General features: G+C 43.0%; 1 protein-coding gene across 10 annotated transcripts in view; it reads right to left on the minus strand.

The window, feature by feature from the left end:
• Nucleotides 1-22,190, minus strand: part of PCDH15 (protocadherin related 15) — a 695,403-nt gene that overhangs the window by 102,965 nt on the left and 570,248 nt on the right. For all 10 annotated transcript variants that reach the window (XM_065068175.1, XM_065068177.1, XM_065068178.1 and 7 more), the window contains 2 exons: nt 8,273-8,578; nt 6,943-7,167 (listed from right to left, as the gene is read on the minus strand). In XM_065068175.1, the coding sequence (XP_064924247.1) occupies nt 6,943-7,167; nt 8,273-8,578 (531 nt within the window). The remainder of the gene's footprint in view (nt 1-6,942; nt 7,168-8,272; nt 8,579-22,190) is intronic.

Here is a 22,190-nt window from a genome sequence, read left to right on the forward strand (position 1 = left end):
AATGAAGCAATGATGTATTACTGCTCACCTGCTCATTAGAAACAAGACTGGTGTGAATTTCTAGGATGTGCATGCAGGAAGGGAAAGCAGTGGCAGCTACACATACGCAAGGCTATTTAAACACTTTATTTCAGCCGTCTCAAATGCTGGGTTCCTGCATCCTTTCTCCAACACACCTTCATTTGCTTTGCATAATGTTGGCTCTGATTGTTTGGTTTGAGAAAGTGATTAGGCCACAAACACAGAGCTGCTTCTAACCCTCCCACTCTAGAAAAGCAAACTAATCATACTTCTGCTTGTTCCGATTCAAGGTTTGGGTGTCAGATAAGTAAAGGGAGATTTCTTGTCCAAGCAGGTTGGAGCTCTGCACTGTAGCAGCATTATAACCGAGATGACACTGTTTGCTCCCAACTTGAAGAGGAGGGACCATGAGAATGGTCATGGTGAGGAAGGACAACGCAGAGCAATCAGGCCACAGATAAAGATTTGACTGTTACACATTTTTGCGTGGTTGGTTTGTTTCTTTTATGCAAAGTTCTCAAGGAAGGGAAGACTTACCCTAGTAATTATGAAAGATTCAAAGTCACCCCACAATAAGTACCAATCAATGCATATAATACATCACCTAAAGCATACATTGCATCACCTAAAGACATATTTCTTCTGAGAAACTAGTCTGACAGCTACAGTTTGTGCACTCTCTGATGATACTGATATGTCTCTTGAGGTTCATGGGTAAAGTCAGTTTTACTAAATCTGGAAATCCATTGCATAATGTTTGTAAGAGTCCACTGGCATTGAGGTGTGGTAGAAATTATATGAAATATTGGTAGGCAGTCTCGTAATATGGCATTGCTAGAAACATACAGATCTGTCTTATTGTTGCTGCTCTAGCACTTTGAGTCATCAGCCAGAGATAATGGCTTCATTAAACTACTACTCTACTTGAAAAACTAAAAAGGAAACCAATCCTGGAACGCAGAAAGAGGAGAAAAAGCAATTCTAACAAATAACAAAGATATAAGGTAATACAAAAATAATGCTGGTAATAATAATAAGACGAGGTCATGACATAAAATATACAAGTACCTTACAGGCCCCACGATTCAGAAATTCTTATAATATGCATTTAGCAACACATTTCTCATTTAACTGCAATCTAAACTGGAAAACGGCTAGTCCTGTTTCTGTTACGCAGCTCTATTACCATAGTAATCGTTTCCAAATGCTAAATCCTAATAATAAGCACGCCATTTGAACAGTAATGATTTTGCTTCTTCCAATACTGGGAAAGATTCGTCTCGTGAGGGGATGCTTGTGTGTACTGCAAGATGCACTACAGGCACTCCGAGTAAACTGTTCAGCCCCCTCAGACACCAAGGGACTGTGAATCTCTGCCCTTCTGACAGGTAGAGAAATTATGTCTTGACAGGGGCAAAACACTGAAAACCAGCACAGAAATTGCTTCTTGGAGTGGGTAGTTTTTATCCCTTAAACTACATTTTGAAGGCTGATAAAACTTGCTGTGTCTATCCTGTATAATTATATATATATAAACCAGAAAAAAAATGAAAAGTTTTGTGTCCTTGATTACAGATGGGATTACAGTCATCAATTACTCGGGATGAACAGTTGTACAATCTCCTATGCCACCCCAAAACGACTCATTACTACTTTCAGGTTAGAGTTACGCAAGCAGCAAGAGGAACCTGAGACCTAGGGAAATAAGAAAAATCTCAGGCTGTTGGAGGCGGTTTGCATCTTTCTGGCAAGAAGAAGTCAATGCCACTTTTACTATTCTTCCTCAATAATACCAGGAAGTGTGTAACAATTCAGTCGTTTACCTCTGGCTTTCTTCGAAGAAGGAGCTGTAAGATCTCCACAGATTGTCAAGGGCCATTTGGCTGCAGCAGAGGCCAAGACTGGATTTCAATACTGATATGCAGTTTTTTTTCCTGCAGTGAGTATTCTGCTATGCAATCTGTGTTTTGATCAAGTTCAGGGAAGGTTAATACAAACTACTTGCAACTTGTCACACCAAAGCAAGAGTCTAGGGAAAGCCGCTGTGTGTATCTACCCTTCTCCAAGCCACAACGACCAGCGTGATTATGGGTACAGTGCACTGCTGCTCATGCAGTTTTATATCACGTAAATGCTGTATGAAACCATCAGATGTCCATAGTTGCTCCACAGAATCCTACCACACAGTAAAAATTACAAGGCTTTTGGTTGAGAGCTGGACTGTGAAAAATGACAAAGGTCGACAGAGCAGCACAAGCCCAAAAGGATGGACTTGGAGACTTGTGCAATACAAATAATGCTCAGAGGATTCCAGGGACTGAGTACTCTAACGGCTGCAGGAATTCCCTCCTTGGACCCACTAATGCCTGAATGCTTGCCGCTGGATTTTCCCTAGTTTGGTTTTGTGTTATCAATGACTGTAACACACATAACTGTTAAGTTAGGGCCTACAGCGTATCTGCACTTGGTTTATTCTCTATTTGGGTCACAAACACTGCAATAAAATAATTATTCTAATACCATCTAAATAAAGTAAAAACAAAACCACATTTACTACTAAGCAGAATGAGACGCATCCAGCTCCCGGTCCCCGAACAGGAGCACAAGACAGGCTAAAGGGGACCAGCTCCATCTCCATCCTCATGCAGAAGCAGCCCGTCCCTGTACACAGACTCTAATTTGGCAGGTGCTCTGGAAGAAATCATGAGGTTTAGGACACCTCCAATTCCCTGTGCAGACATCCTAACTGATCAACAAAAGATTATAACTGATTCAAATGAAACAGTGAACATGGTCACCAGGAGTCACCTATTTAGCTATGCCCTAAAACAGCATGAAGAACACACCGAACCGCATTGCAACACACTTTTTTCCTTCTGGTTTGTTTTGTTTTTTTTCCACAGCTGAGATTTGCTTTTCTCCTTGTTCTCACTTGGCTTCCAAGACTCCGCACCCCTCTCCTGCTGCTCTGTCTCTTCCATCAACTATCCAATGCGTCCTCTTGTGGATCCTTGTCATCTCGCAAAGCTCTGATTTCAACCTCCACCTGCCCCTAGCCTCTGTTAATTTTGTATCTGGAAAGTTCATCTCTAAGCTCAAATTAAAACTTTCTTTCTATTTTAGATTTCTCTTGTGACCAAGGTTCTAAATTTCTACCATCTGACATTAATCATATCTGCCCAACAAACTGAGAAGTTAAAAATGTGTTTTCTACAAGTCCTCCCCCATTCTCTCAACTGCCACTCAAAACACTACCTGTCACTCAAGGCTGGAACCTAAGCAACACAGTACCCTCAGCAATATATATAATATTTAATTATGCCTGCTGATCTGTTGCAAAAGTCAGCCTGTCACTGAGTATGTCACTTAATAATTTCTTTCATTTATTTTCTCTCTCATTTAAAATACTAGCTGCTTGTCCTCACTCTTTCAGGCCCTGTTCTGTCGCCAGCCTCACACCTTTTACTGCAGAATTTGTCACTCCGGGCTCCAGCCCAGTATTTCAGCTTTTCCAAATTAGTATCATCATGCTCCTTTTTGTTGCCCACATGTGGGAAGAGTTTCAAGGAAAATAAGAAACCTATTTTTTGATCCCTTTTTAAGTTCCCTGTTCCCTTTGAAAATATGCAGGCTGCTGTTACACTAAGGCCACCAAGTTGAACTGTTATTACTCCCCCGTGCCCTGTCATTAATGCTACAATACAAACACACCACCAGGCAGCTGGGTCAGCCCTTTGAGGCAGACTACAGCTTTTCCCTGAACACAATCCTATCTGAAAATAAGTATCTTTAAAAAAGGCAACTAAAACATACAAACAACCCAAACACTTTATTCTTTCAAAAATTCACTGTGCTGGGAAAAAGTTTCTTCTAGGAAAAATACAGGTTTGAGCAACTTTCTCCTTAAAAGGGTAACAGAAAAGGCTGAGGGAATGATGTCCAAAGCTGTATCTTTCTTCGACTGACTTACAAACCGCTGGGAAAGAACACAGACTATTAGGAAACAGGTGATCTGCATCTTGGTCAGAAATATGCAGAGACAGAGAGGTGTTGTGGAAACCTTATGTCGTCATCAAAGCTAATAACTGGAGATATTTACTGTCTCTTACGTAATTCTGAGCTCAGCAGAGACTGACAAACAGAATCACTCAAAATCATATGGCAATTCACAGCAGCTGCAGACAGTGAGCCGAACTCCCACGGGCAAGGCTGCTTGAAGGTAAAGGGGCACAAGATAGCTGGTTAGCATTCAGGGACTGCTTCTACCAAGCTCAAGATCAGAGCATCCCGACACACAGGAAGTCAAGGAAGAGAGCCAGGAGACCTGTGTGGTTCATCAGGGAACTGCTGGGTAAGCTCAAGTGGAAGAGGAGAGTGTACAGATCATGGAAGGAGGGGCTGGCCACTGGGGAAGAGGAGCCCTGTACCCCTGAGGCCCAAGAGGAAGTCAGGACAACGGAGGAGTTTGCCTCAGCTGATGAGGACTGGGTTAGGGAGCAATTAAGCAACCTGGACATCCATAAATCCAGATGGGATGCACCCACGGGTGCTGAGGGAGCTGGCTGAGGTCATTGCTGGACCGCTCTCCATCATCTTTGCCAAGTCTTGGGAAACGGGAGAGGTGCCTGAGGAGTGGAGGAAAGCAAGTGTCACTCCAGTCTTCAAAAAGGGCAAGAAGGAGGACCCGGGTAACTACAGACCAGTCAGCCTCACCTCCGTCCCTGGTTAAGTGATGGAACAACTTGCCCTTGGTGCCACCTCAAGGCATATCAAGGATAAGAGGGTCATTAGGGGCAGTCAGCATGGCTTCACCAAGGGGAAGTCGTGCTTGACCAAACTCATTGCCTTTTATGAAGACATAATGAGATGGACAGATGATGGCAGAGCGGTAGATGTGGTCTATCTTGATTTCAGTAAAGCATTTGACATAGTCTCCCACAGCATTCTCGCAGCTAAACTGAGGAAGTGTGGTCAATGGGGCAAAGTCCAGTTGAAGACCTGTATCTAGTGCAGTGCCTCAGGGGTCAGTACTGGGGCCTGTATTATTCAATATATTCATCACTGACTTGGATGAGGGAATAGAGTGACTGTCAACAAGTTTGTTGATGACACCGAGCTGGGAGGAGTGGCTGACACTGGAAGCTGTGCTGCCATCCAGAGACCTGGACAGGCTGGAGAGCTGGGTGGGGAAAAATTTAATGAAATATAACAAGGGCAAGTGTAGAGTCTTGAATCTGGGCAGGAACAACCCCAGGTTCCAGTATAAGTTGGGGAATGACCTATTAGAGAGCAGTGTAGGGGAGAGGGACCTGGGGGTCCTGGGGACAGCAGGGTGACCACGAGTCAGCACTGGGCCCTTGTGGCCAGGAAGGCCAATGGTACCTGGGGGGAAATAGAAGGGGGTGGTCAGTAGGTCAGAGAGGTTCTCCTGCCCCTCTATTCTGCCCTGGGGAGACCACACCTGGAATATTGTGTCCAGTTGTGGCCCCTCAGTTCCAGCAGGACAGGGAACTGCTGGAGAGAGTCCAGCGCAGCCACCAAGATGCTGAAGGGAGTGGAGCATCTCCCGTGTGAGGAAAGGCTGAGGGAGCTGGGGCTCTGGAGCTTGGAGGAGACTGGGGGGTGACTCATTCATGGGGATCAATATGGAAAGGGTGAGTGTCAGGAGGATGGAGCCAGGCTCTTCTCGGTGACAACCAATGGTAAGACAAGAGGTCATGGGTATAAACTGGAACACAAGAGGTTCCACTTAAATTTGAGAAGAAACTTCTTCCTGGTGAGGGTGGCAGAGCCTGGCCCAGGCTGCCCAGGGAGGTTGTGGAGTCTCCTTCTGTGCAGACATTCCAACCCGCCTGGACACCTTCCTGTGTAACCTCATCTGGGTGTTCCTGCTCCATGGGGGGATTGCACTGGATGAGCTTTCCAGGTCCCTTCCAGCCCGATATTCTGTGATCCTGTGAACCTGAGACTGATTCATGTGCGCTAAATACTTTCTGCAGACTCACATTTAAACTGAAGTTGCCAGATACGATGTTCACATTTATGAGCTATGATTTTGTTCTTGCTACAGTTTTTGCTTCTTAGCTAAAATACAAGTAATTAAACTCTCTTCTCTCCCAAAGCTCACAGTTCCTCTCTGACAAAGTCAACAGATATGAAACAACTGCGCAAAAGAACTCAACTGACTGGCTCCACAACCACACCTCTGTAAATGGAAGGAGGGATCATTTAGAGCATCTAAAATATCCTCTACTTTTGAACATGAGTACATCAACCAAATTAAGACAGGTAAGTGCTAATGTTTCAGCTGCAAACGCTTTTCATTTGTGGATCGTTACCAAACAGAAGGCCATTATCCCCATAATACTGTTGAGATAACTGAAACCCAGAGGTGATGCTGCCTAAAAATAATTCTTTGTGCAAGACCACTAAATAAGCCTGTTCCTTTGCAGCTCTGTATTTTCATGCAGAAGACTGTGCAACACACGACATGGTGTGCCACATCAGCATTCAGTACCCCCAAATGGTTCATAAAATTACAATTTATGAGAGCTTTAACTGAAACACGATGGTGTCGTTTTTGCAAACAATTCCATTAGGTACTTATTTCAACCTTTCAGGGGTTCTACAGGATTAAACATTTATATTTGTCTCAAGTATTCTTGTACTTCGTAAATCTATTATTCAAGATTTAGCTACGTAATTGCATATAGCCAAGTAACTATAGCTGTTATAAAGTGTATGTTCAACTGAACAAGTTGCTGTCAGAAAAAGGCAACAGCTTCATACGAGTGAAAAAGCAGGAAAGCAGACAAGCTGCTATCACGCTCTGGTGTTTCATCAGGACACCGGCGAGGGTTCATCAAGTATCTTGTACCAAATAAGAGAGGATGTTTTCAACTGACAAGTTATTCCTCTTACCTTGACTCTCACGGTGACAGTGGCGAGGCCGGGAGGCATAGTGCCCTTGCTGTCGAAGGCTTCCACAAGAAACGTGAAGGTTGCCTCTGTGTCAGAGAATGATTCATAATCCAAGGACTTCAAAAGCGATAACTCGCCTGTGTGTTTGTTCAGTGCAAAATACTGTAGTGCTTCCTGCGTCCTTATTCGATAGTTCACATCAGAACCAAGATCAACATCCTTTGCCTGGAGCGTACCATACAGAAAAAAAAGTACTTGAAAACAAAATACTTTCTCATAAAAAATCCCTACTAGATTTAAAGAACATAAAAAAGCAAACTGCTGCAAACCAATTTAATTTCATTGTATTATTCTATTAGTATTTGATGTACCTAATACTACTGGACAAACACGAGGAAGACAAACCCTCTTAAGGTTATAAAATCCAGAGATACCTGCCACATGGAATGAGCACAATATTGTGGGCAGGAGTCCCTGGAAGCTCAGCCTGTTCCTGTTCTCCTCACAGGACATGTGCTGCTGCCACTGCCAGGGAGAGGACACTGGATGTTTAATGTCACCCCGCATAACGGTATTTAGACAAAGAATATTCGTTTTCATCAGAATAAGGAATATTGCGTGATTGCTTTAGCTGTAATTTGACATTAGATTTATCTGCAGTCAGATTCAGAGAAAAGCATCCTTGTTGAAATTGTCTCAGGACAGATTCTTCTCACTAAAGGATGCTGACCAAAACCTCAGGAGGATACGCAGACTGCTCACGGGAAGTGAATCTCAGCTGTCTTTAGAGATCTGTCTCATCCTTGAACAATTAACTCTCACTTGTCTGAGTATCTTATAATCAGTGAGGAAAAGACAACAATCTCCAGGTGCCCACTTTACTCCAGCTGTCTTAGATGATGATTTTGGTATGGGATGAATTGCTTCTGGAAGCAACTATTTATCTCCATTAACCATAATGTCAGGTGAGACATCTAGGTTTGACTTAAATGTCTCAATCAGTTGAGATAAAGCCCTTTTCCTACTACCATAAACAAGCAGCAGCAATATAACAAGCTTTCAAAAACAAAGCAAAGGCACTTTAAATGTGTAAAACAATTTTCCAAGAAACGACAGCATTACTGTAGGTTTTGTGGCTTGTTTTTTAAATACTTGCTCGTATTTCCAAATGAACAAAGGTCATGCATTTTTCAGTCTGTTAAGTTTAATAACTTGCCCCACTCCAGTGTGCAATCTTTTACTGCAACCTCGTTGACAAATTAAATATAAACATGCTTAGTATTGCAGAACATTTATGAAACATCATCTTCACTCTCTAATGCTTTCTTACCTCTATTTGCAGAAAAACTGTGCCTGGCGGTAGATTTTCTGGCACACAGACAGTGTAGGAAGCATTAGTAAAAACAGGGCTGTTGTCATCAATATCCAGCACCTTGATGGCTAAAGTGAGTGTTGAGCGGCGGGGATCCACAGCTCCGTCTGTTGCTTCAACAATGAGCTCATAATAATCCCTCACTTCTCTGTTCAGTTTCACTGCGGTATAGATGCTACCGTTTGATGTGATTCGGAAAAGATTCTTGAAGTTTGCCAAACTGTAATGAACTTGACCGTTTACACCGGCATCTGGGTCCGTAGCCTAAAAAAAACCCCAGAAAACAGAGCCATGTTTTAACAGAGATTTTAAGTACAAGGGGCACACCTACATGGGAGTAACAAGGTAAGCCAGGGTAATATCCTACAGGGTACTAATGCTTGTGTGGCTATTTAGCATTTCTTGTTTACAACAGCTTGATATTTTGCTGAAGATAAAATATCCCACAGAAACAAATGTCTTCATTTGCGGTGACAGGAGGCAGGTTTACTGGATCCCAACTGGACTTCAGACAAAAATGCAGGTTTGATTGCGCAGACCTGCATAACTGTGCACTTAAGTAGAAGACAAAATGCTTTTCAAGTCGAACCCCTGGATAATTGTAATGCTGCTGTATCCTCAGGGTTAGGTGGCGTCTGAGGGGGATTTTTATTTTACATGGCTTGATTTAGGTGTTTTGTTGCTCCCCAAATCACTAAGGAGCACATACTTAGATGAAAGATGAATGCAGTCAGCAGACAGGTAGAATGGACACATTAGTTAGAAATTTTCTTTTCCTTTAGCATGGTCATCACGTTTAGTGATATTTTAATCCTTGCTCTCTGAAGAACTACTCAACTTCCAATAGTTTATCATGTTCTTCAAAACCAAATGTTATCACGTATCATCCTTGTTCTACGCTCAAAAGAGGCAGATGATTGCAACAGAGAACTTTTTCAATTTTGTTCAATTGATATCTTTGTTCTCACATACTGAACTAAGTCTCAGATTTCAGTATCAGACAAATAAAATTCTTGCTATTACATAACTGCCCTTACAGGGACGGACAAAATTCATCTGTTTTTCCTAGTGCTTACCAGGCCCTCAATACAATCTGAATGTTGACCTGTTAATTTTCCCCTTCTTAATTAAATCATGGCATGATGAATAAAGTGATGCAAATTAAACAAAGGGTATTCTGTGAGCAAAGTATTTTCATTTATTTGACTTTGTAAATGAGGCTACAGACATCTGGGAAGATCTTAAGAGATTTTCATGTTTTGTTATCCGAACAATTGTCAGGAAGTTTCCATGAATGTGTAATTGCAGTGAAGTTGTTAATTGTAAAACTTTGTAATGAAACCATTTATCTTCCTAGAAATCAATTAAAAGTTAATTAAAATTGTTAATAAGAAATATTTCCCTGTGCTTTCCCCCAGCACTACATCAATGTGCTAAGCAGTAGTGGCTACAACTTCATAATGACCCATCTATGGATAACACATCCTTTTAATCGGCATCTTTCAACGTATGCCTGATGTGCTTAGTTTAGAATCGATTCTATTTCCTCTGTAGAAGTAACTGATTTGGGGCAGAAGAACCTCCTAGATAACATACTGGAAAAACACCAGAAAGCTGGTCCAGGAGAAACTTTTAAAGTATAAAGTAATAGGCATTTAGCACCACTGAAAGAAAAGCAAAGTACAGGATGGGCAGAGTATGTTGCAGATCAATTGAATTGATGCTAGGCAGCCAGAGTTAAAAACTAACCAACAAAAAAACCCCTCAAATCCCTCACCTAACAGTAATCTGCAATACTACTACCATTAGAAATAAACCAGGTAACATTTTTATTTAAGACTCATTTGGAAGAATGCTTTTGAAGAGACAAACTTTTTTCTTTTTTTTTTTTTAGGAAAGTAAATTGAAATTACTTTCAAATATATGGCAGGCTTTGCAATTGGGTTCCTAAAAACATGACTATGTATGCTGTAAACTCATTTGTGTACACCCTTGGGCATAAACATCTGATTTGTTTCTCTGCAGAGTAGCAGGCAAATCACCACTATTAAATCCAATTAAACTAGTTGTTACAGTACCCCTGTAACACCGGTGGGAAGTCAAGCATGGATATGTGAAGACAAGCGGCATCTCTGGGCATTTTCACACATCTTAGTCCTCTGCTATCACAGCATGGGGCAAATTGAGGTTTTGGGACTGAACCCTCAAACCCAAGTTTGCTCAACTTTGCCCACTAAAATTTCAACAATGTGCATTCTCTGATTATCTACCAGATTAAGTCAGCTTTTCCCTGAGCCTCCTGTGCCGTTCCACCAGAGATGAGCACTGCACGGGAACACAGCCCCCATCCCGCCGCTTGGCCAGCCATCTTTAACCAAAAAAGCTCAAGCACAGCCACTGAGAAGTTACAAGTTGTCCAAGCGCTGTCCAACCTGCCTACAAAGTGGCTTTGCAACCCCAAGACACTTGGAAAGGCCCTTGGAAAGGGACCTGGGTGTCCTGGGGACAGCAGGATGAGCACGAGCCAGCACTGGGCCCTTGTGGCCAGGAAGGCCAATGGTACCTGGGGTGGGTTAGAAGGGGGTGGTCAGTAGGTCAGAGAGGTTCTCCTGTCCCTCTGCTCTGCCCTGGGGAGACCACACCTGGAATATTGTGTCCAGTTGTGGCCCCTCAGTTCCAGCAGGACAGGGAACTGCTGGAGAGAGTCCAGCGCAGCTACCAGGATGCTGAAGGGAGTGGAGCATCTCCCGTGTGAGGAAAGGCTGAGGGAGCTGGGGCTCTGGAGCTGGAGAAGAGGACACTGAGGGGTGACTCATTCATGGGGATCAATATGGAAAGGCTGAATGTCAGGAGGATGGAGCCAGGCTCTTCTCGGTGACAATGGTAAGATAAGGGGCAATGGGTACAAACTGGAACACAGGAGGTTCCACTTAAATTTGAGAAGGAACTTTTTCTCAGTGAGGGTGGCAGAGCCTGGCCCAGGCTGCCCAGGGGGGTTGTGGAGTCTCCTTCTGTGCAGACATTCCAACCCGCCTGGACACCTTCCTGTGTAACCTCATCTGGGTGTTCCTGCTCCATGGGGGGATTGCACTGGATGAGCTTTCCAGGTCCCTTCCAGCCCCTGACATTCTGTGATCCTGTGGTGGCTGCCAGGGGTTGCCTTGTCCAGCCCAGACTCACCCATCACACAGAAGAGCGGCTTCTGTGTCCCCTCTCACAGCCTGTCCCTGTCCCCACACCTTTCCCTCCTCTTCCTCTTCAGGGCTGTTCCTCACTCCTCACTGCCTGGAGGAGTTTTGTCCTTTAATTCTGTTCCCAGAGGCAGCACCAGTGGACTGAGCTGTGCCCTGTGGGAAGCGGCGGGAACCGGCTGGAACCGGCTGTGTCTGAGCTCTCCTCACAGAGCCCCTCAGCCAGCCCCGGGCACAGCCACCCCAGGCACTCGGATTTGCGTTTAAAACTGAAGTGCACAATATTAAAGAATCAAAACTGACAAAAAGCTTGAAGAAAATTGCTATTATTTTACCAAATTAGATTCCTTGTAGAGTTTAAGACCTGCAATAATTAACATTTTATCACGATAAACTTTGAAAAGAGATAAGGCCCTCTTTATGGATACGAAAGAAAAAGAGCTTAATCCGTTTTCTAAAAGAATCCTGTCTCAAGGGTATACAAAATTCAGTCTTTCCACGTGGAAATGTGGGCAGCAGCTCCACGGAGAAGCCCTGGAAGGACTCTCGGTGGCACCGTCAACACCTTTTCCCACTTGCAGCCATTGCCTTCTATCAAAATAGATGACTTCAAGTCATCTTGAAGGGAGGTGCAGGTCTGCATGAGGAGGAGCTGGGCTTTCAGAAAGTCCTGCTTCAAAAATCAGCATAAAATTATTGTTACCATGAAAACAGAAGCCAACATTTAATATGGTTTGCTCATTGGGCTGAATTACACGGGTATACAGTTGCCAGAGGTGGAGGGAAGCAAGCAAACACTCCATTTCTGTGTCACCTCAGTCCCAAGGGATGTCCTAAAGACAAAACCAAGGAGACCATGGGACTAAAAAGAGGCAAGAGCACATTCTTACACCCAACACATCATGCAAGGCGCTCAACCACAACTCATCCTCGTTGATTTGCGCATAGAAAGCACGGCAAGAGTCTTGAAGCTTCAGGTGGTAAAGGGCCACTGGATGATAGCAGATCTTAAAAGGAGCTACAGATCACTTCACAGGCAGAAATCTCTTCAGAGTCTTGCAGATGTTGCTCACACAAGAAAATCTGGCTTTGTAGAGGCAGCAGAAACAGCAAGCGAGATTGCTGTAGGCAACACAGCCTTTAAAGGCCACAGGGGAGACGGACACCAGAGAAAATTGAGAAGAAAAAAACACCACACCAAGAAGAGGCAATCAGCAAAATGAGGGAAATTTCAAAAGCAACGGAAAAGATCCCAAGACAGGACAATAGTGTCATTGCACCTCAAACCCCGGAGGGGGCGAGAATTTCCTTCAGCACCACTAATGGCTGGGAGAATCTGAGAGCTGCATGCACTGCATCTGTCACCTCTGCTACACGGAGGGAGAGGCTCGAAAGACATTTTGATGTCTTCAAACACATCGCAGACACAAATCCACAGAGCACCTGCTGAAAGGCCCGTGCTCTGTACGCCGAGCCACAGCACGCTACTCATCCACACCAAGAACCTCTCTCTGATGGTTTCACTCTGCCATCTGCTGCGGACATTTCTGCTCAGCGCTTTCTCCAATTGCTCCCAAAAGGTCTGCTGGGAGGGGTGTCAGCTCGGAAGTCTCTCCAACAACCATCTCCCTTGTGTCTTTTCAGCTATAACAATGAGATACAGAGCACAAATGATGTTTATGGGCTACACCAACATTCTTAATAATTTCCGCTGTTTGGTAAGGTCCATTAGGAGTAAAAAAGATCAAGGAAAACACTGAGCACAAAACTGGCCAAACTTCTTTCTATTCCCTCATAGCACAGCCCCTGTCTCATCCTTGCTTCAAATCCCTGCACATCTGATCTTGCTTGTATTTGCAGATCACATTTTCCCCGCTATAAGCCAAAGCTGTCAAAGTTGAGGGCAGCACAAGCCATAATCCACATTTCCCAAGACGATCACCCACGCTTGCCCTGCCACAGTGGGATGTCAAGACCAGACCACTGAAGAAAGATTCTATCAATTTCTGCCACATTTTCCTGCTAGAAGATTTTTTTTTGCAAGCAAAAGGGATTTTCATAGAATCATAGAATCATTTCAGTTGGAAGAGACTCTCGGGATCACTGAGTCCAACTATAACCTAACCAACATCCAGCACTAACCCATGTCCCTAAGAACCTCATTTACACATTTTTCAAACCCCTCCAGGGATGGTGACTCCACCACTGCCCTGGGCAGCCTGTTCCAGTGCCCCACAGCCCTTTCCTTGAAGAATTTTTTCCTAATATCCAATCTAAACCACCCCGGTGCAACTTGAGACTTGTCAGGATAGGGGAACCAGCTCGACACAGGTCTAAGGTAATTTATTTTCTTTAAACTGAGAGCATCTGCAGGAGTATAATTAGACTTAAAGAAACAAAAGAATCCCTTGCTGACTGGCTCCTCTTGCCAATGCTACAAGAGCTGCAGAAAGATGAGAAGCATGTTTCTACCTCTCCCATGGCATTATGTTTCGCAAAACTAGGGAAAGCATGTTCCTGTGAAGAGCTTCGAGTAACTACAGCTGTTATTCTAGTAACTCCTCAGATCTACATAACTGCCCTCATTTCCACCTCTCACGGGGCTAACTTATAAAGTACTGCACGATAGAACAAACCTGGAAACCCAAGAATAAAAAAGAACCATGACTTTATTTCCCAGAAAAATACATCCCACGTTTACTGGAGATACCATAACCTACAGCCTTCATCTGCTGTGCTAAATTTATATTTGCATTACCAAATACGCTTCAGTGTTACTAAGAAACCCTCATGAAAATAAACCAACAGTGTTCCAGAGTAACAAATTATCTTACTCTGTCTCAAACAGCTTGAAAATACAATTCGGGGAGATCTGCATTACCAAAATATCTCTTGAAGGATCATTAACTTGGAAATACAATGACAAGCACTTAAATGTCAACAATATTAATTATGTCATTATCATTCTTTTCAAAAGAAACCACCTACTAACATCCACAGCTCTTGCAAACAATGGGTGACAAGAGGATTTAGGCAGGTTAATTGAGAGTTTATGTTCGGACCTGCTGGAGCTGGAAAACAGCAAAATGAGGCAGCATGGCGTTATTCATACGTGTCTATAAAGCAGAGGCAAACGTGACAGGTATCTCCTCACTGAAGCCGCAAGCTGAAACACTTTTAAATATCACATTGCCACCAACCTCACTTCCTCCAGATTAAATTTTGCTTCAGGGAGAGAAGTTGCACCTCAGCAAAAGCTCCTCATCTCCGACGGCCTCTCCAGTATTCCAGTAGAACTGCGGCTTGAGGGAGGGATGAAACTGTGCTGCAGGATACAAAGGACGCTGCTGGTGGGAGTTGGGTTATTGTTTTCATTGACAATAACATCATTTTTTTATTATTATGGGCTTAATGGATTTATTATTATGGGTTTAATTTTTTATTATTATTATGGGTTTAAAAGATTCCCAAGACCCTCAATTGTGTCAAATAGCAAATCAAGTGTGAGTGGGAGCGCTAAATTGGATTTTGTATGTGTTTTTCAGGGAGATTACTGTTTGTGCTCATAGGACAAAATTAACATCTTTCAGATGCAGTACGAGGCCGCTGATATTTGTAACGTTTCTGAACCTCCTCACATTTATTCAAAAATATTTTAAGGAAAGAAAAATCGGCCCTCCATACAAGTTTGGAATTTTTCTTCCCTGTCTTTCCCTCTCTTTCATTTTTTGTTGCCTGCATTTACAGTCTTTCATTACCCTATTTGGTACAAGCTCTAAGCGAAAGAAAATATTAGAAGGTACCAACAATTCTGAAAGACTCCTGTCAGCTGGACTCCAGGTCAAAATCAGGAAACAAGGAAATACTTTTGTCCTGCCAGTGCTGTCAGCATTTTCACACAGTTCCATTAATAAACGCGGCTCCTAAACACACATGGCATTGCTGCACGCCCAGGACAGACGGCTGCAAAACTCTCTGGCAGCCCCAAAAACTCCGAGAGTTCATTTCTGCAGAATGACACAGAATTGACTGGGGTGGAAAAGACCTCAGAGATCATCAAGTCCAACCCTTGGTCCAACTCCAGCCCATTGACTAGATCATGGCACTAAGTGCCATGTCCGATCTCAGCTTAAAAACCTCCAGGGCCGGTGAGTCCAGCACCTCCCTGGGCAGCCATTCCAATGCCTGACCACTCTCTCTGCAAAGAATTGCTTTCTCATCTCCAGCCTCAGTTTCCCCTGGCAGAGTTGAAGCCCATGGCCCCTTGTCCTATTGCTGACTGCCTGGGAGAAGAGACCAATCCCCACCTGGCTAGAACTGCCCTTCAGGTAGTTCTAGAGAGTGCTGAGCTCACCTCTAAGCCTCCTCTTCTCCAGACTAAACAAGCCCAGCTCCCTCAGCCTCTCCCCATAGGGCTTGTGGTCAAGTCCCTTCACCAGTCGTGTTGCTCTTCTCTGGACCCGCTCCAGCACTTCAATCTCTTTCCTGAGCTGAGGGGCCCAGAACTGAACACAATACTCCAGGTGTGGCCTCCCCAATGCAGAGCACAGGGGAAGGATCACTGCCCTTGTTCTGCTGACCACGCTGGTTTGGATACAGGACAGGATCCCATTGGCCTTCTTGGCCACCTGGGCACACTGTTGGCTCATGTTGAGCTTCCTGTCCATTAGTACACCCAGGTCCCTTTCTTTCCTACAAAACTGACATTCAAATTACATTATTCATACAGAGAAAAAAGAAATCTTTTGCAGACGTGCAGGATCAGAGGACTGCAGGTTTTGTACAAGTTTCAGATAAGGAATGATATAATGCTTTTATTCTGTGTTCATGCTCAAGCAGAAGTAGACAGAAGGCTTTTAAACTTGATTCTGCTATATAATATCTGACATGCCACAAAACTTAATGTTACACTGCAAGAAAAGACGGGGACTTAGTTATAATGTGTGATAAATGTTCCAAATTATTGGCCTCCAAAGAATGACTTGATGAAGAAAGATAATATAAAGAATATATAATAAAATTGAACATTATAATATCAGGGCACGAATTCAGTGATCTGTCACTGGCTGGATGTAATTGGTTGAAAAAGAAATGGAGAGGCAAAAATGCAACTCAGAGGCAGCATCCTCACATTTTGAAGTTTCAAGGCAACTGCTGCTTCTTCAAGAGCACAAATTAGTGCCCTGTATATACACACATGATTTGTAAAACATTACAGCTTTGGTGTACACCCTCCCAGAACTTTTTAAAATAAAAAGGACCTTATTGAACTAACAAGTCATACCAGCTTATAATTTTTTTCTCCTAAGTACACTTAGAGTAATTTGTTAGGGTAAAGGTAGCACATGCTACATGTTCAACTGCTGACAGATTTTAGCCACTATACAAGATGGCAAAACCGTTGACAATTACTTTCATAGCCAATGCTAATTCCAGTGCATCTGGAGGGTTAGTTTGGAAACCAGTAAGAACAATTCAATGCTACAAGCAAATAAAAATTCAAATAAATGAAAACCGGGAAGCTCATGGCAGCAAACCCATGACTTAATGGACTGGTGAATCTCCTACAAAATCACATTGTAACACTTCAAAATAGACAAGCCTTCTTTAGTCTGGCATGCAATCAAATCCTAAAATTAGAGACTTCCACCGCCTGTTTGTACTTGAAAGATTATTAGAAATTTTTGCTTTTATGATATGTTTTTTGGCAATGATATGATCAAGCAATTCAGAGACTAAACCAATGAATATATTTACGAGCAAAAATAACCCCCCCAAACTTTCTAAATCACAGATGAAATGTATTTGTATTGTTTAAAATCTCCACATTTAGCTGGGCTCCCAAACATTTCTCTAATATGTTAATCCATTTTAAAGTCATTTCTCTAGACTGCTGGCTCTCCTCATAAACCCACCTAATCAGAGAACATTACAATCAGAATCTGAGCTGGAACATCAGAGACAACATTTGGATTTGAAACTCCTCATGCTGCCGGTCATACTCTTAAAACTCAATTATTTTCTGTTGTCTTCTCTTGATCATATAAGAAAACTAATTGCCTTTAAGTATTCTGCTATCAGAGATATGAAGGCCACAAGGTCTGAATATCAGAAAAAAGGGAGACACCTGAAATGTGGCACAAGAAAACTCCCCAACTTCTTCTACCACACAGTCTTGAAAACAGGAATCGCTAATCTAGACAATTGCTCAAGCCACAGAAGAACATCTCTAATGAGAGACTGCAGTCAAAAGAAAAAAAAAAACAAACATTTTCACCTGTGAGCTCAGGAAAACCATCATTTCTTTGCCCACTGACACAAATCCCAACAGCCCAATCTAAATAAACAGAATCAGCCATCAAAATATTAAATGGGCAGGTATTAGGGACATGAAACCACTGATTCAGAAGATTTAGGATGGGACGAGGCTTAAATAGATGAAAGGGCTTAAAACCACAGAATCACAGAATGTGAGGGGTTGGAAGGGCCCTGGAAAGCTCATGCAGTGCAATCCCCCCATGGAGCAGGAACACCCAGATGAGGTTACACAGGAAGGTGTCCAGGCGGGTTGGAATGTCTGCACAGAAGGAGACTCCACAACCCCCCTGGGCAGCCTGGGCCAGGCTCTGCCACCCTCACCAGGAACAAGTTTCTTCTCAAATTTAAGTGGAACCTTTTGTGTTCCAGTTTGCAACCATTACCCCTTGTCCTGTCATTGGTTGTCACCGAGAAGAGCCTGGCTCCATCCTCCTGACACTCACCCTTTATATATCTGTAAACATGAATGAGTCCCCCCTCAGTGTCCTCTTGTCCAGCTCCAGAGCCCCAGCTCCCTCAGCCTTTCCTCACACGGGAGATGCTCCACTCCCTTCAGCATCTTGGTGGCTGTGCTGGACTCTCTCCAGCAGTTCCCTGTCCTGCTGGAACTGAGGGGCCACAACTGGACACAATATTCCAGATGTGGTCTCCCCAGAGCAGAGCAGAGGGGCAGGAGAACCTCTCTGACCTACTGACCACCCCCTTCTAACCCACCCCAGGTACCATTGGCCTTCCTGGCCACAAGGGCCCAGTGCTGGCTCATGGTCACCCTGCTGTCCCCAGGACACCCAGGTCCCTTTCCCCTACACTGCTCTCCAACAGGTCATTCCCCAACTTATACTGGAACCTGGGGTTGCTGGGATGCAAGGGTCAGGCAGACAAAACCCGGAATGCCTTCCATACAAAGCTCCCTGCACTCTCAACGATCAACTGCCAGGAATGTGAAAATAGTCCAAACGTTCCTTTGATAACAAGTATCAAAATTTCCACCACATTAAAGCACAAATGTTAGCAACCTGAAGACAACAATGTGGATTCATGCACAAATATAACATTGCAAACAGGAAAGAAAACAGCACGACTTTTGAAATCCATTTCATTTAAAAAGTCACCCCATTTACCATGTCATGGGTGACAAGGAGCTTTTTAAACCTATTTGATGTGTGTCTTAAGCTCACCTAAGTTCACCCAGCTGCTCTAAATCTGAGTGAGTGTGGCTGCAGCCTCACGCTGCAAAATACCTGCAGGAATTATAAAACCTTTTGGGGTGTCAGCAGAAAGACGCTAATCCTGCTTAGCACTGAAATGGGAAAAATTGCAGAAGTCTAAGACTGCAACCATTTCTTCTCATGTCACAGGTTTGGACTTGAAACCATGACATCTATCTTGTTTTTAGAGGCTGAGGGAATTTGTTAAAAACAGGTGAAAAATCCAACTAGAAGGACATGGGATGACGACATCGACTTCAGCTAGAGCTGTCATTTCATTTCTTTTCACCGCCTAAGTGGAGCTGCAGCCTTTGGTAATTATTACGGCAGCTAAATCTAAGAGACTATGAGGGGAAAGAAACAACAAATTAAGTTAAAATATATAGCAAACACTGTTCATAGAAGTTACCATTTCCTGCATTTCTCATCCTTCTTACATATCCCCTCACAGGTGAGAAAAAGGATGGGAAATATTCTCCTCTCCATACGTCTTGTTGACACAGAACTCTGAAACTCTTTGTGTCACCAGCATCCCTGTGAGGATCTGAAGGGCGACGGTGCTGACAGCCTCACTAACTTTCTTAATAAGCACGAAACCACAACAGTCCTGGATCAAAATGACTTTGTGACGATCCAATCGTTCCTAAGAAATTACATGTAAGTTACAGAAATGAGCACAAACAGAAGCTCAAGGATAAAAGCTGATCAGCTGTTTTACAGACGCACACGTTGCGACCAAAAAGACAAAAGACTGAATTTCCTCTGGTTGGGGTCCGTCTGCCATGTTACCATTCTCCCATTTTAAATGCTCACTCCTTTTTTATGGACTCTGACTTCAAAATCCTAGCTGCTCATATTATGTTTACATATATGAGATGAATTCCTAATAGGTTGTTAGGTAACGTATTATGCAGCGAGCAGCGGTCACAGACTCACTCTGGGTATGTGAGATTTAGTTCAGGAGTTGTGATTTTCCTCTTCCCCAAGGTCTTAATTCCTTTCCCTCACAGACTGTCCTCTCCTGCACATAAATCTCTCTTTTTTCTGGTCTTGTCCTTTTTCCTCCACCTCTAATTTTCCTACAAGTTGTCTAAAGGTTCAGGAGACCCTAGAATTTAATTTCAGAAGCTGGTATTTTTAATATAGGTAAGGTGTAATCTACAGTGCAGGTTGGGGGAAATCGTACCCTGTTCTATGAGCCTTCACACAGAAAACATAACAGTGGTGATTCAGCTGAAGCGAGATTCCTTTTTAGACTTTTAACAACAAAATACAACAAAAAACCCCAGTTTTCCTTTATACAGAAACACAGAATCACGTAGTTGTAAAGGATCCCCAGGGGTCGTTTAGTCCAACACAATACGCCTTACTGACACCTGTGAAATTTAAACTGGATTTTAAATTATGAGACTTGTGTTTATCACCTCATGAATTTAAATAAAAATAGAAACCTGGAATAATTTGCTGATACTCGCAGAGAGAGAGCTCTGTTAGTAAACTGGCATCATAATGACGGTTGATGAGCATTCAGAAGTGACAGTTTGCTTCTTTACACAGCACCTGTAACACGCTTCTATCCCATTAAAAGCAAACGTCTAGAATCAGTAGGCTGGTGCCATATAGTGCATCTCCCTCTCTCACTTGTCTTAAAGTTTTGCCTTGCTTTGTTCTGTAGTGGAGAGATGCTGCTGAATATATACCACAAGTATGAATGGCCATTTATTACGTAAATAGAAAATGATAATATTTCCATTGTACAGTACAATCAAAGAACATCCTCCAAAGCTCAATTTTCTAATCAGTAGAGTATCTCAAGATCACCCTTAAGAGCAACTTACTTTCTTGAAGCATTTGGTTTCTTATTCAAAAAAATCAGCAGCTGACACCGTTTGCATGCTCTTTGCAAACTGCGCTCATTACTGGAGCTTAATTACACTGTCTCCATTTCAGGAAAGACTGAAGGTCCAGTGATACTAGAACATGTGATACTGGTTAGTTTGTCCACCGCCATGTAATTCTTTATCCACATTTTCCTTCTCATGTCCCTATCTCATCTTGACACCAGCATGTCCATGTTGGCCACTTCAAACCGCGCTGATCAGTGACACAAAAATACTCCTACAATAAACAAATGACGGGTGGGTGCGAAAGGATCTGGGTAAATACAATAAAACCGGTGAATAAAAACTACATCAAGCAATTTGTTTCCTCTCCTGAACCCCATCAGGTCAACAGCTCTTTATTTAACCCCAGAGTGTGTTTTTAAGGTCTGGGGCGAGAATTCATGGGAGTGTTTGACCTAATTCATTTAGACCCCCTAATTGCTTAGAACCTTACCTGGTTTAGGGGAGAGGGAAGGAACAAAAGGAAGGTTTGGAACTGATGAGCAGACATGATCAAACCATATAATAATTGATTTTGGTGGATCTTGCATTAATAAAAACTGAAAAAAAACAGGCTTGCCAGTCAGCAGCTTAGTTCTTAGAAGTGAAAACACACCTTCTGCTTTTACCAGGTTATTTGCACCTAAAATAGGCCTTTCTGTTTTAACTGCACTACAGCTTCTGTAGAAAAAGTATTCCCATAGAAACCTCCCCCATAGCTCCTGTGGTTCTATCGCACTGTGAAGCACGACACCACAACTAAAGCTACTGCAGTTTGTAAATAGGGAAATCCTCCAGCAACCTAAACGCTCATCAGCCCTATTTCAACAAACTTACAGAAGCCAGAAGAAAATTCCAAATGCCCAGATGACTCTTGTGCTTGTGGACAGGAAACAGCAGAAATTACATTCAGGACTTGTGCTCTAAAGAGAAAGCTTTTTCCAGCCAGAGACTGGGAATTAGGGCTGGTGATAAACACAACAATAAATGATATAACCAGTTTCTGTCATTCCACAACTATGAATAAGCTATCACAAGGCTTCATTAAATAGTTTCACTTGAACACAACATAGAAATGATACCGATTTGTACGACCGAGAGGTTCTGTTGCAATAACTTGTCGTGTTTTATAGTTTCATCTAAGCTAAAAATGGAGCCAATCTAATGTTTGAGAAGATTATTGCACCCTGAGGGCACCCAGCAAAACACAAAATGGATTTTAAAGAGATTTGCTACTGATTTAAAATATCATCTCTGTACATTTCAGGATGCAAAA

The sequence above is a fragment of the Columba livia genome, chromosome 6 (assembly GCF_036013475.1).
Source record: "Columba livia isolate bColLiv1 breed racing homer chromosome 6, bColLiv1.pat.W.v2, whole genome shotgun sequence".
In the NCBI taxonomy this organism is placed as follows: domain Eukaryota; kingdom Metazoa; phylum Chordata; class Aves; order Columbiformes; family Columbidae; genus Columba; species Columba livia.